This window comes from Lontra canadensis, unplaced genomic scaffold, assembly GCF_010015895.1.
Source record: "Lontra canadensis isolate GAN:19392208 unplaced genomic scaffold, GSC_riverotter_1.0 scaffold41, whole genome shotgun sequence".
In the NCBI taxonomy this organism is placed as follows: Eukaryota; Metazoa; Chordata; class Mammalia; order Carnivora; family Mustelidae; genus Lontra; species Lontra canadensis.
The window spans coordinates 15,983,423-15,997,566 of record NW_022631035.1 but is presented as its reverse complement, the minus strand read 5'-3'; the positions used below and the strand labels follow the sequence as shown (position 1 = coordinate 15,997,566).

The following is a 14,144-nucleotide window of genomic DNA, read 5'->3' as shown; positions in this document are numbered from 1 at the left end:
TGGAAAAGGAAATGAAAGTGTGCTGTATATCCTTCCCACATTTCCCATTCATTCCTATATTCTGACACAGCCCCATAATACTACTGAAACTTCTGCCAGGGCACCAGTAACTTGCCATTTGCCAATTGCATTAGACATTATTCACTCTTTATTGGTGCTTTCTCCTGTCTTTTATATTGGTGATAATTCTGACCTTCTTGAAATTAGGCTCTTTTGTCATCTGTGTTGTTCCCTCTGACCCAGATCTGTTCATTCTCTAATTTTCATTTTACATACTCTTTCTGGGTAATCTCATCACTCTGTGGTCCAATCTATCATCTACATGCTTATGACTATAAATCTGTATTTCTATATAGGCTTCAGACTGGTATCTCTAAATGCCTGCCAGACATTTCCAGTTGGATATTCCAAGACTTCTTTTTCTCAACACATTTAAAGTTGAACTCGCTATCTTCCCACCTAGTCTCCTTGTCCTAAATTCTCAATCTCATTCGTGTTGTCACTGTCCATCTAGTTACCTAAGGTAGATCTATAAGATTCATTTTTGATCCCCTCATTTCCTACCACCCACTATCTGGATTATCACTTAATTTTGTAAGCTTTACCTGTATATAAACCTAATTCAAAAAATTACCACACAGAGATGGGTAGATGGATGGATATGTGACACACCAAATGTAGTAAAATGTTTAAAAGTAGAATCTAGGTGGACATATGGGTGTTTATTGCACAATTCTCTCAACTTTGCTATATGTTTACAAATTTTCATAATAATACATTGAAAAAAAAATCCCACATATAAGTCCATCAATGCCTCTCTGTCCCTGCTACCACTACCATATTTTAGGGCAATCTCAGAAAACTAACACTTATGCAATTAAAGTGAGCCAAATGATGATATGGAATAATGGAATTTAGCTTGTTTCTGGTTTATTGTTTTATATTTTTAAATGAATCTGCTTTGTATCTCAATTATGCCTTATTTTATAGCTAAAGGGGAGACTGATCTGAAAACACTGGTGGATACAGTACAAGATATTAGAGGTCAGTGAGAAGTTACTGTAAATTGGGGTTCCCAATTCTTTACACTAAACTATATTTTTTCTCTGATAAATATTTTACTGAAGTATGAAATACATTATTACTCTATCATATAATCATGTGTCCAGCTTAAGAATTATTGCAAAGTGAACATATCTATTTAACTATCGCCTGGTTAAGAAATAAACATTATCCATAATCCAAAAGATACCCTACACCACTTCACAGTCACCACCTCCATATGCTCTGGAGGTAACTACATCCTATATTCTAGGACCATAGATTAGCTTCACCTGTTTTTGAAATTTGTCTAAATGGAACCATATGATTTATGTTCCATGCTATCTGATTTCCTTCCTTTAACATTATAGTACATGTTACTCTCTGAGATTCATTCATATTGCTGCATGTAGTAGCAGTTGGTTCATTTTCATTGCTGCAGATTATAAAATCTACTAAATTATAGTCAAGGAGATCTTTAGAGAACCTGCTTTAGTGGCTGAAATGATTAACTAACTAACTCATTGTACCTGAATACATTGCTGTGCAATATTCCATTGTATAATTATACCACAATATACCTCTCCAATCTACCATCACAAGATTTTTCCAGTTTGGAGTAGTTATGAAGAACATACTGCTATGAATATTCTGTATATGCATTTTGGTGAATGTATGTGCACAATTCCAGGCCATATACCTAGAAGTGAAATTGCTTTGTTATAGGATAAGATTGTGTGTACTTTACTAGCTATTGTCTTTTTTAAATTTAATTTTATCTTTTCAGTGTTCCAAGATTCATTGCTTATGCACCACACCCAGTGCTCCATGCAATACGTGCCCTCCTTAATACCCACCACCAGACTCACCTAACCCCCTACCCCCATCCCTCCAAAACCCTCAGTTTGTTTCTCAGAGTCCACGGTTTCTCATGGTTCTTCTCCCCCTCTGATTTCCCCCAATTCCACTTATCTTTTCCTTCTCCTCATGTCCTCCATGTTATTCCTTATGCTCCACAGGTAAGCTATTTTCAGTCCATTTTCTAAAGTAATCGTACCATTTTATGCATCAACCAACGAACCAGCATGTCAGAGTTTCAGTTGCTTTATAGCCTTATTAATACTTGATATCTATCTCTCTTCTCCATTTTAGCCATTCTGATGGACATGCAGTAGGATTGCACTGTTCTAGTTTGCATATCCCTAGTCATTAATGATTTTGAGCACCTTTTTCATGTTCATTGGTTACTTGGATACCTCTTTTGTAAGGTTCTTTTCATGTCTGTTGCCTGTTTGTCTACTTGAATGTCTGTGTTTTTCATATTGAATTTTTTAAAATATTTATTTTTAAAATTCAAGAATAATTAGCATAAGATGTTATATTAGTTTCAGGTCTACATTATAGTAATTCAACAACTCTATACATTACTCACTGCTCATCATGTTTAAGTGTACACTTTAATCCCCATCACCTATTTCACCCATCCCACCACCTACCTCCACTCTGGTAACCATCAGTTTGTTCTCTGTAGTCAAGAGTCTATTTCTCGTTTTACCTCTTTTTTTTTTTTCTCTTTGTTCATTTGTTTTGTTTCTTAAATTCCACATATGAGTGAAATCATATGATATTAGTCTTTCTCTAATTTCTCTTAGGATTATGTTTCTAACTCCATCCATGTTGTTGCAAATGGCAAGATTTCATTCTTTTTATGGCTGAATAATATTCCATTGAGTGTGTGTTTATCTATCTATCTATCTATCTATCTATCTATTTATCTATAGATATCTTCTTTATCCATTCATCAGGTGATGGACACATGGGCTATTTCCATCATTTGGTTATTGTAAATAAAGATGAGGTAAACATAGGGGTGCATATATCCTTTTGAATTAGTACTTTTGTAATCTTTGGGTGAATACCCAGTAGTGTATTACTGGATCATTGGGTAGTTTTATTTTTAATTTTTTGAGGAACCTCCATAATCTTTTCCATGGTGGCTATGCCAGTTTGTGTTACCACCAACAGTGCATGAGGGTTCCTTTTTCTCTACATCCTCGTTGACAACTGTTCCTTGTGTTTTTGGTTGTAGCCATTCTGACAGGTGTGAGGTGATATTTCATTGTGGTTTTGATTTGCATTTCCCTGTTGAAGAGTGTTATTGAGTATCTTCATCTATTGGCTATCTGTATTTTTTCTTTGAAGAAATGTCTGTTCACGTCTTCTGCCCATTCTTTAATTGGCTAATTTAGGGTTTTTTATTGGTCAGTTGTATAATTTCTTTATATATTTTGGATACTAACCCTTTATTTGATATGACGCTTGCAAATATCTTCTCCCAGTCTGTAGGTTGCCAACTTCAATCTTTTTGAATTTGCTGAGACTTGTTTTGTGGCCTAATGTGATCTATTCTGGAGAATGTTCCATATGCACTTGAAAAGAATTTGTGTTCCGCTGTTTTCAGAGGAGAAGGGAGTTGAGGGAATTTGGAAGGGGATGTGAACCATGAGAGACTATGGACTCTGAAAAACAATCTGAGGGTTTTGAAGGGGCGGGGGGTGGGAGGTTGGGGGATCCATGTGGTGGGTATCGGAGCGGGCACGGATTGCATGGAACACTGGGTGTGGTGCAAAAATAATGAATACTGTTATGCTGAAAAAATAAAAAATAAAAAAAATGTTCTAAATATATCTTTCAGATCCATCTGGTCTAATGTGTCATTTAAAGGCACCATTTCCTTGTTGATTCTCTGTCTGGATATTCTATCCATTGATGAAAGTGGGGTGTTAAAGTCCTCTGCTGTTACTGTATTACTATTGATTTCTTCCTTCATATGTATTAATAGTTGCTTTATGTATTTGGGTGCTCCCATGTTAGGTGGCTAAATATTTAGAATTGTTTTATCTTCTTGTTGGATTGTTCCCTTTATCTTTATGTAATGTCCTCATTGTCTCTTGTTACAGCCTTTGTTTTAAAGGCTGATATAAGTATTTCTACCCCAGCTTTTTTTTTTCACTTCCATTTGCATGATTAATGTTTTTCTATCCCTTCACTTTCAATTTGCATGTGTCTTTAGGTCTGAAATGAATCTCTTGTATGCAGTATATAGATAGATCTTGCTTTTTTATCCATTTCATCACCCCATGTCTTTTGATTGAAGGGTTTAGTCCATTTACATTCAAAGTAATTATCGATAGGTATGCACTATGGCCATTTTGTTACTTGTTTTATGATGGATTTGTGGTTCTTTGTTCCTTTCTTCTCTTGCTCCCTTCCTTTGTGGTTTGATGGCCTTCTTCAGTGATATGCTTGAATATCTTTCTCCTTATTTTTTGCATTTCTATTACAGGTGTTTGATTTATGGTTACCATTAGGTCCATATATAATACCTTATGCATAAGATATCTATAGAAATCTGTACTAGGTTGCTGGTTACTTAAGTTTGAACCATTCTAAAAGCACTAGATTTTTACCCAGCCCCATGTTTTACATATATGATACCATACTTTACATCCTTTTATTTTGTGAATCCCTTGACTGATTTTTATAGCTATAGTTGATTTTACTGCTTTTGTGATAGAACCTCCATACTGGTTTTATAAGTGATTAATATACTCCTTTTGTTATGTTTGTATATATTTGTGAAATTTTTTCCTTTCCTAATATTCTTACTCTTGATTATGGCCTTTCTTTTCCAAAGAATTCCTTTTAACATTTCTTGTAAGGCTGGTTTAGTGGTGAGGAACTCCTTTAACTTTTGTTTGTCTGGGAAACTCTGTCCTTCCTTCTATCCTGAATGATAGCCTTGCTGGATAGAGTTGTTTTGTTTTGTTTTTTAAGATTTTATTTATTTATTTGTCAGAGAGTAGAAGCATAGAGACCCACAGGCAGATCAGGCAGAGGGAGAAACAGGCTCCCTGCTGAGCAAGGAGCCCTATGTGGGACTCAATTCCAGCACCCTGGGATCATGACCAATTGAGCCACCCAGGCGTCCTGAGGATAGAGTACTCTTGGTTGCAGACTTTTTTTTTTTTTTCCCCTCCTTTCAGCACTTTTAATCACTCCCTATTGGCCAGCAAAGTTTCTACTAAAAAATCAGCCGATAGCTTTATGGAGTTTCCCTAGTATATAACTGTTTTCTCTTGCTGCTTTTAAAGTACTCTCTTTACCACTATTTTTTGCCATTTTCATTATTATATGTCTTGGTGTGGACTTCCTGTGTTGATTTTGTTGGGGACTCTCTGTGTCTTCTGAATCTGGATTTATTTCCTACCCCAGATTAGGGAATTTTTCAACTATTATATCTTCTAATAAATTTTCTGTGCTCTTTTCTTTCTTCTTCTTCTGGGATCCCTATAATGCTAATGATGTTATACTTGATGGTGTCACTGAGTTTCCTTAATCTATTCTCATGTTTTAATTATTCTTTTTTCTTTCTCCTGTTCAGCTTACCTGCTTTCCATTACTGTCTTTCAGCTTGCTGATCTGTTTTTCTTCTTCCTCTAGCCTATTTATTCACTCTAGTGTGTTTTAAATTTCAGTTAATTAGTTCTTCATCTTGGGTTCTTCTTTATATTTTCTGTCTTTTTCTTGAAGTTCTCACTGCAATCCACTGATTGTAAAAATGTCAAAGTTAAGCCACTCTGGTTTTTAAAGCCAAATGTTATGGGGATTCATCTTCACAGTGCCAATCCCCCATGTCTGGGGTGCCTGGTCTGAGGTCTGTTCTTCTCCCTCTTGCATGCTCGCATTTGTGGTTAGTCTTTCTAGGAGTTTTGGTTCCAATTAACTGTGGAGGTTCTGCGCTACCAGTCTTCAGGTCATTTTCTGAGTTAGTTAACACTGATGTGTGGATGTATATAGGTTTATTATGGGACAAGGTGAGCTTATGATCCCCAATTCACAATATTCCTGAATTCCATGCTGAATATTTTATTTCTTATCTTTTATCTATATTTTTTTATGTATTCTGGATACAAGTCCATTGCAGTTTTATAAATTGTAAATATCTCCCTGTATATTTTGCCTTTTCACTTGTAGTTTATTATGGTTTTTTTTTTTTTTTTGATGGGGAAAAGTGTTTAAATTATATACTCAGTCCATGTGGTGTATTTCAAAAGGTGTGGCACTTTTCTTCACTTATCAATGAAAGAAATTACAAACTAACTTCAAAAAAATTTCAGCAATTGTACTACCAGGTATTTACCCCAAAGATGCAGAGGTGGTAAAAAGAAGGGCCTCATACACCTCAGTGTTCATAGCAGCAATGTCCACAATAGCCAAACTGTGGAAGGAGCCAAGATGCCCTTCAATACATGAATGGATAAAGATGTGGTCCATATATACAATGCAATATTACTCATCTATCAGAAAGGATGAATACCCACAATTTGCATAGGTATGGTTGGAACTGGGGAGTTTATGCTAAGTGAAATAAGTCAAGCAGAGAAAGACAATTATCATATGGTTTCACTTATATGTGGAACATAAGGAACAGCATGGAAGACATTAAGATAAGGAAGGGAAAATGAAGGGAGGGAAATCAGAGGGGGAGATTAACTATGAAAGATTATGGACTATGGGAAACAAACTGAGGGTTTCAGAGGGGAGATGGTGGGGTGAATGGGTTAGCCCAGTGATGGGTATTAAGAAGGGCACATATTACAGGGAGCACTGGGTTTTATACACAGACAGTGAATCATGGAACAATACATCAAAAACTAAAGATGTACTATATGGTGACTAACATAACATAATAAAATTTTAAAAATAAAATAGAATAAAATATCAGCAAATGGCAAACAAATTTCCTTGCAAGTCACAGTCCCATATATTGTACATCCTAGAAAAGAGGAACAGAATAGGTTCCCCCTAGTTTCATGAGTTCATCAAATACTGGACCTACTCAAATGTGGAGAGAAAGCAACTTTCAAAGTATGTTATTGAGGCTTTTATTATACTCCTTCCTAAGAGCACCGGGTGGAGAACAAGTGTTGTAAACTAGATCTAGGAAGTGGAATGTGGAATTAATCCATCCTCCTCCCCTTAAGTTCTGTCCAGTGGTTAATGAATTTAAAAAAACATGACTAAATAAAAACACCCCCTCATGGTACATTCTCCCTACTACAAAAAGAGACAAACCCCCAACAACCTAGATGTCCCAGGTTATTCTCCAGTGTGGATGGAGCCTGGGAGCAGCTTCAACAACCCAAATCAGTCTATTGCAGAGTCATCACAAGCACGCCTTGCTTTTAAACAAAAACATATTTTTGAAATGACAAAACAAAAACTAGTACTAATCATTTTTCTGACAGTACACAATTGCTTAGATTAACTAGTATCAGAAGGCACCATACCTTTGGACCTTGACTCACTGGAGTGCATGTGGGTAGGTGAAGGGCATTGGTCATTATTGCAAAAAAAAAATTTTTTTTTCATTTTTCATTTTTAGTTTGATTTAACATTGCTTTTAGTACAAGCAGACACCAGCTCTGCAGAAGGACTCTGTAGACATGTTCATAGCAGTGTACACTTGGGGCTCTTTGATTCTGGAGGCTCGAGGAAGCGAATATCGCCTAGTCAAATAGATTCTTTAAGCCTTTTTGTGCTAGTGCAGGACACTCCACATATCTGACCACCTTCAGGTCATGGGCCAACTTTTCAGCAGTCTTTGGAGTGACAGGCTTCTGTTTGTTCTTGGCAAGTTTCTCAATCATAGAGGAGTCATCTCTGAGATCAATTTGGGTCTCACCCAGCAAGAAAAGAATGTTTGGACAGTGGTGAGTTATCTCAGGTCCCCTCTTTCCCTTCACATTTTCAGATGAGGGTGGAGCAACCACTGAATAACAGACTAGAAGTACATCTGTTGGTGAATAACTCTGTGGTCGTATGCTGTAGTAATCCTCTTGCCCTGCAGTATCAGAAAGCCCAAGAGTGTATGGCTCTCCACCAACCATAACTGTGATTGCACAGTTGTCAGAAACAGGTGGCGCAGGGGTGCCTGGGTGACTGTCAGTTAAGCTTCTGCCTTCTGCTCAGGTCATGATCTCGGAGTCCTGGGATTGAACCTCACGTTGGGCTCCCTGCTCAGCTGGGAGTCTGCTACTCCCTCTACCTCTGCTGCACCCCGCCCCCCCGATGCTCATGCACGTATGCTCGTGTTCTCTCTCTCTTTCCCAGATATATTAATAAAGTCCTCAAAAACCAACAAAAAACCAAAGACCAGTTGGTACATACTCAGATGGAAATTTGTTGTGTAGAATATCAGAAGGCACATTTTACCAACAGCACCATCACCCACAGCAATGCACTTTGGTTATCTGTATTGCTGAAAGAATTTTGTCTAAATATTTCTAAATATTTCAAGGTTGGTGGTGACCTCAGCTTCTCTGCCAGGGTGTTGGCAGCACTGCAAAGGGTCTCCTGTGTATTTTAACATCTGATGAACAAAATTTTCTCTTTTTCACATATAGTTGAATTAGTCAATCTTTTATAGAGTGTTTAGGGGCTTGTTTAAGAAATCCTTGCATACACTAGGGTCATGAAAACTTTTCCTGTTTTATCTTCTGGAAGTTTTGTTATTTTTCTTTCACATTTAGATCAATAATCCACTCAGAATTGATTTTTCTATATGATATGGGATAAGGGACACTATCTTTTTTTTTATATTCAGTTAGCAAACATACAGTACATCATTAGTTTTTGATGTGGTGTTCAACGATTCATTAATTGTAACACTCAGTGCTCATCACAGCATGTGCCCTCTTTAATGCCTATCACCCAGCTACCCCATCCTGGCATCCCTCTCCCTTCTGTAACCCTCAGTTTGTTTCTAAATGGATATTTAGCACCATTTACTGAAAAGATGATCCTTTCCCTACTTTAATGTAAGGCTAACGTTTTCATAAATCAAAGACACACACACACACACACACACACACACACACATATATATATATATATATATACAGAGATATTATGTATATATATATAAACTAGATATATATATGTGTATATGTGTGTGTGTGTGTCTTTCATAAATCAAAGACACACACATATATATACATATATATACACACATATTATGTATATGTGTGTATATATATGTATTTACATATATATAATATATATAATATACATATATTATGTATTTGGACTTCTTATTCTTTTTGTTCTTTGTCTTTGTTCTATTTGTTGGTCATTGCACCAGTACACTACTGTCTTAACATAGCTTTAATATGTCTTGGTATCTGAAGCATAAATCTTTTAAATTTGTTTCACTTCCTTAGGCTTGTTTTTGCTCTTCTTGGCAATATCCTTTTTATCATTAGAAATACCTGTTATTTGTGCCTTCTCTCTTTTTTTCCTTTGTCAGTCTTAGTGCAGGCATTTAGCACTTTCAGTTAGTCTTCCCAAAACCCATTGACTGTATTCATTTTATTTAAAGCTTGTTTTTTATTTCAGTAATTTGTGCTTTTGTCTTTATTGTTTTTCTTCTCCTTTTGGGGGGTTTAATTTGCTGTTCTTTTCTAACTTCTTGAGATAGAACCTTGGGTTATTGATCTTTTCATCTTTTTACTGTAGGCATTTAATGTAAATTTCCCTCTGAGCACACCTTTGCAAATTTTAATATGTAATATTATTATTGTTACTCAATTCAAAATATATTCTACTTCCAGTGTGGGGTAGTTTTTTTTTTTTGGTTTATTTTTTTGACACATGATTTATTTAGACAGGGATTCTTTAATTTCCAAACTTACAGGGTTTTACTAGGATCTCTTGCTATTGATTTCTATCTTAATTTCATACCCCATATTAAACAGTTGTTTGTATACATCATCTTTGTTATTTGTGATAATAAATAATAAAACTATAAATTATTATTCTAATAATTTTTAAATTATACGAACTTTGTGAAATATTACTTTATTACCATCATTATGGGAACATCTCTTTTACCAGTGTTAAAGAAATACTGTTCATTCTCTGTGTCTGCAATTGACTGCTTGTTGTTTAGCAGGTAACATTATGCCTTTTTCTCTTTAATAATTTGAAATTATGATATTTAAAAATGGTATCTTTTTCTACTTCTTTTGTTTTGAAGGAGAAGCTGACTTCAGTGAGCTGGATAATGTCCTGCAAAAAATGGGTATAAAGCCCTCACCTAAAGGACACTTGCAGCCAGAGAAGTCACTTCCAGTTAATGGTGGGCATTTCATTTTTTTTTTTCTTTTTTTAAAATTTAATTTAAAATTATTTTAGTGTTCCAAAATTCATTATTTATGCAGCACACCCAGTGCTCCATGCAATACATGCCCTCCTTAATACCCACCACCAGGCTCACCCAACCCCCCACTGCCCTCCTCTCCAAAACCCTCCCCTCCAGAAACCTCCCCTCCAAAACTCTCAGTTTGTTTCTCCAAGTCCACAGTCTCTCATGGTTTGTCTCCCCCTCTGATTTCCCCCAACTTACTTCTCCTTTCCATCTCCCAGAGTCCTCCATGTTATTCCTTATGCTTCACAAGTAGGTGAAACCATATGGTAATTGACTTTCTCTGCTTGACTTTTTTCACTCAGCATAATCTCTTCCTGTCCCATCCATGTTGATACAAAAGTTGGGTATTCATCCTTTCTGATGGAGGTATAATACTCTATTGTATATATCCATTGTATATATGGACCATATCTTCTTTATCCATTCGTCCGTTGAAGGGCATGTTGGTTCTTTCCACAGTTTGGAGACTGTGGCCATTGCTGCTATGAACATTGGGGTACAGATGGCCCTTCTTTTCACTACATCTGTATCTTTGGGGTAAACACCCAGTAGTGCAATTGCAGGGTCATAGGGTAGCTCTATTTTTAAGTTTTTGAGGAATCTCCACACTGCTTTCCAAAGTAGCTACACCAACTTGTATTAATGGTGGGCATTTCAAATACCAGACATTTCAAATATCAGAATAGTCTTCAAAAGAGTTCATATTGCCTTCAAGAGATCATCAAGGCAGTTTTTCAGCATTGCAAATATCAGGTAGAATCTTCAGGGAATTAGGATTATATCCTTAAAGTTTTTTAATTATTTAGTACTCTATTTTAGATCATTTATAAGTCAGCATTTTAAAATATCCATAATTTTAAAGATGATTATTTTTAATATATAGGAATATATAAATTGCCATTTAAAACATGTAAATCAACAGTCTCATCAATCATAATTCTTGCCATTTGGAAAAAGGAATATTAATAGTTATTTTTTATTTCATTGAGAGGCCTTTGGTTAAGACCTCTAGGAAACAAATAGAAGGAGAGATATAGAGCTGTACTACTAGAGGGAACAAAAGGTGGAGTCAGAGAAAATACAAAATATGGAAGTGTTTTGCTTTGGCATGGTAGGTATTAATAATTGTCTCAGGTGCTAAAGAATTGATAGATTTACCATACACATTAAGAATTTTTGTTTTCATATTTTGTTTTATTATTTTTAGAAGATATTAGGTAAATTTTAGGAGCAAATTACTTTATGATCTATATTTCTGAACTTAGATATTTGGTATTTTATCATGTCTAGGTATTTTCTCTATGACCTAAATTATGTGTTTCTTCCATCTACAGCTAGTAGAAACATGTATAAGAATAAGTTGCTGACTTCTCCAGAAGATATAAAAGGTGAGTGAGATGCATATTGAGAAGTCAGATTGAGACTCTTGTGTTTTGCTTTTTTTCTTATTAAATATTGCCTCCTCCCATTCTCATATATATTTTCATAATAATTTTAATATATATGTTCTTATTGATGAAATAATTTTGTTTTATATTTAAAAGATGTTCTAAGTATTTGGGTTTACCTCAATTTTGGATGTGGAAATAATAAAACTTAGGCCTAGCTATAAAAATTTAACATTTTATATCTTGAAATACAGTGACAAAATGAACTTGATTTGTGCAGATATTTGTATTAAAAACTGTTAGATTTGCTGTTTTGCTGCCAAAATTAACCTGAATGATTTCTCAGCCCTATTTCAATGTATTGTTATGCAAGCTTATCTTCAATATTGGATGTATTGGTTATAAGTGAGTAGATTAATTTTAGTCCATTAATGACTGTTTAAACACTTAAATGTCCTTAGCCTCTTTTTTATGATGAAATGAATAGCCACTATACATAGGAATTAATATTATATTTTAACTTTTATATTAATTTCCTCATGTCTTTTTTTTTTTAATAGGATTGCAGGTTGATGACCATGACCTTGACTCTATTCTTGAAAACATGGCAGTCAGTCTTCCAGCTGAGGAACTTAATGATCTTACTCTAACTCCACCAGTTGATGGTAAGTGATTTAGGTATCTTTATACCTTTGTGAAAAGTGGGTTTTGAAGCTGATTTTTTTATAGGACTTATGTAGCTGAAATAAGAATGGTTTTTCTCTTAATATATCAATCTAAAGTTGGTACTTTTTCACTGTTCATTTATTCAGCAAATATTTACTGAGCACTATAAACAGGTGTTAGGCTAAGTGCTAGAGATACAATTGATTGATCGATTGATAAGACTGTTGAATAAAAATAAACATACTCCTTGACCAAAGGAGCTTAATGTCGAATATATCATAATTCTTAGTATTCTAGTTGAAGCTGAGAATGTTGCTTTCACAGAAACAAGGCTACAGGGTTTCAGCCAATATATATGACATTTTTCCTAGTTATATATAGGCATGGATCACCATATCTTTGGACCAGATTTCATGATTCAATGTCAGAATTATAGGTATTAAAGTAAATATTAATTAGGATTGAAGTATGATGAATCACAGAGTAATCCCCACTTTAAATAAACTTTAAAACAGAATATGTTTAGCTGGGCACAATCCAATGAAATCAGGAAATATCACCTAGAAACATTTGGCTGAATACTGCCTCTTAGATGTAAATATGTTTTTCTCATGTGATTCAGGTACTGTTTAGTTATATCTTTGCCATGGGTTTCATACCCTTCCAATAGGGTGAGGTTTTTTTATTTTCCAAAAGGTATTTTTTATTAAATCATTCCTTAATTTTCCAGGACCAATGTATCAATGTACCAATGAAAAGCATGTAGTTAGTTTTTTACTTATTTTCTTTATGCTTTTAAGTTTTACTGGGTTATCAGGAAAAGATAATTAGGTGGAGCTATCAATAATTTCCAGGTAAGGTAATTTTTAGCTTTTCAGCTAGTTTCATAAGTTTAGAAACTCACCTGGGAATGTCAGATAAAAGGCAGATTAAGAGCCACCAAAAACTCTCTCCTACATAAAAACAATGAGAAATCTGGCAAAAACTATAAAAAATTAATATTTTCAGGACTGGACATTAACCAAAGGTTTGCTGCAATCTGGGGAGCATTTTTTTTTTTAAGAAATAAAAGACTGAATCTCCTTAAAAATAGTGAGCTTTGTGATGTGTTTTTTTTTTAATTTTATTTTTTATAAACATATATTTTTCCCCAGGGGTACAGGTCTGTGAATCGCCAGGTTTACACACTTCATAGCACTCACCATAGCACATACCCTCCCCAATGTCCATAATAACCCCACCCCCCTCTCCCAACACCCTCCCCCCAGCAACCCTCGGTTTATTTTGTGAGATGAAGAGTCACTTATGGTTTATCTCCCTCCCAATCCCATTTTGCTTCATTTACTCTTCTCCTACCCCCTTAACCCCCATGTTGCATCTCCTCTCCCTCATATCAGGGAGATCATATGATAGTTGTCTTTCTCCGATTGACTTATTTCGCTAAGCATGATACCCTCTAGTTCCATCCACGTCGTCGCAAATGGCAAGATTTCATTTCTTTTGATGGCTGCATAGTATTCCATTGTGTATATATACCACATCTTCTTTATCCATTCGTCTGTTGATGGACATCTAGGTTCTTTCCATAGTTTGGCTATTGTAGACATTGCTGCTATAAACATTCGGGTGCACGTGCCCCTTCGGATCACTACGTTTGCATCTTTAGGGTAAATACCCAGTAGTGCAATTGCTGGGTCATAGGGTAGTTCTATTTTCAACATTTTGAGGAACCTCCATGCTGTTTTCCAGAGTGGTTGCACCAGCTTGCATTCCCACCA

The 14,144-nt window shown here is 35.3% G+C and overlaps 2 protein-coding genes across 2 annotated transcripts in view; one reads left to right on the top strand and one right to left on the bottom strand.

Moving 5' to 3' along the window:
- The window catches only part of EFCAB13 (EF-hand calcium binding domain 13), a 217,963-nt gene that overhangs the window by 158,056 nt on the left and 45,763 nt on the right, over positions 1–14,144 (top strand). Inside the window, exons 38-41 of the mRNA XM_032871038.1 lie at positions 991–1,044; positions 10,142–10,243; positions 11,647–11,700; positions 12,261–12,365. Of these exons, the coding sequence (XP_032726929.1) occupies positions 991–1,044; positions 10,142–10,243; positions 11,647–11,700; positions 12,261–12,365 (315 nt within the window). The remainder of the gene's footprint in view (positions 1–990; positions 1,045–10,141; positions 10,244–11,646; positions 11,701–12,260; positions 12,366–14,144) is intronic.
- LOC116875427 (cell division control protein 42 homolog) lies at positions 7,614–8,314 on the bottom strand. The gene is made up of 2 exons (XM_032870915.1): positions 8,275–8,314; positions 7,614–8,038 (listed from the first exon to the last, which is right to left on the bottom strand). Exons 1-2 carry the CDS (start codon positions 8,312–8,314, stop codon positions 7,614–7,616), a joined length of 465 nt encoding a protein of 154 aa, XP_032726806.1.

What these genes read in the sequence shown, in the direction of transcription:
- LOC116875427 (XM_032870915.1), bottom strand. Translation starts at nt 8,314, where the DNA reads ATGTGCCTTCTGATATTCTACACAACAAATTTCCATCTGA. An exon ending in CACAACAAATTTCCATCTGA is followed by an intron (nt 8,039 to 8,274) that starts GTATGTACCAAC and finishes ACAGTCACCCAG; the next exon opens with GCACCCCTGCGCCACCTGTT.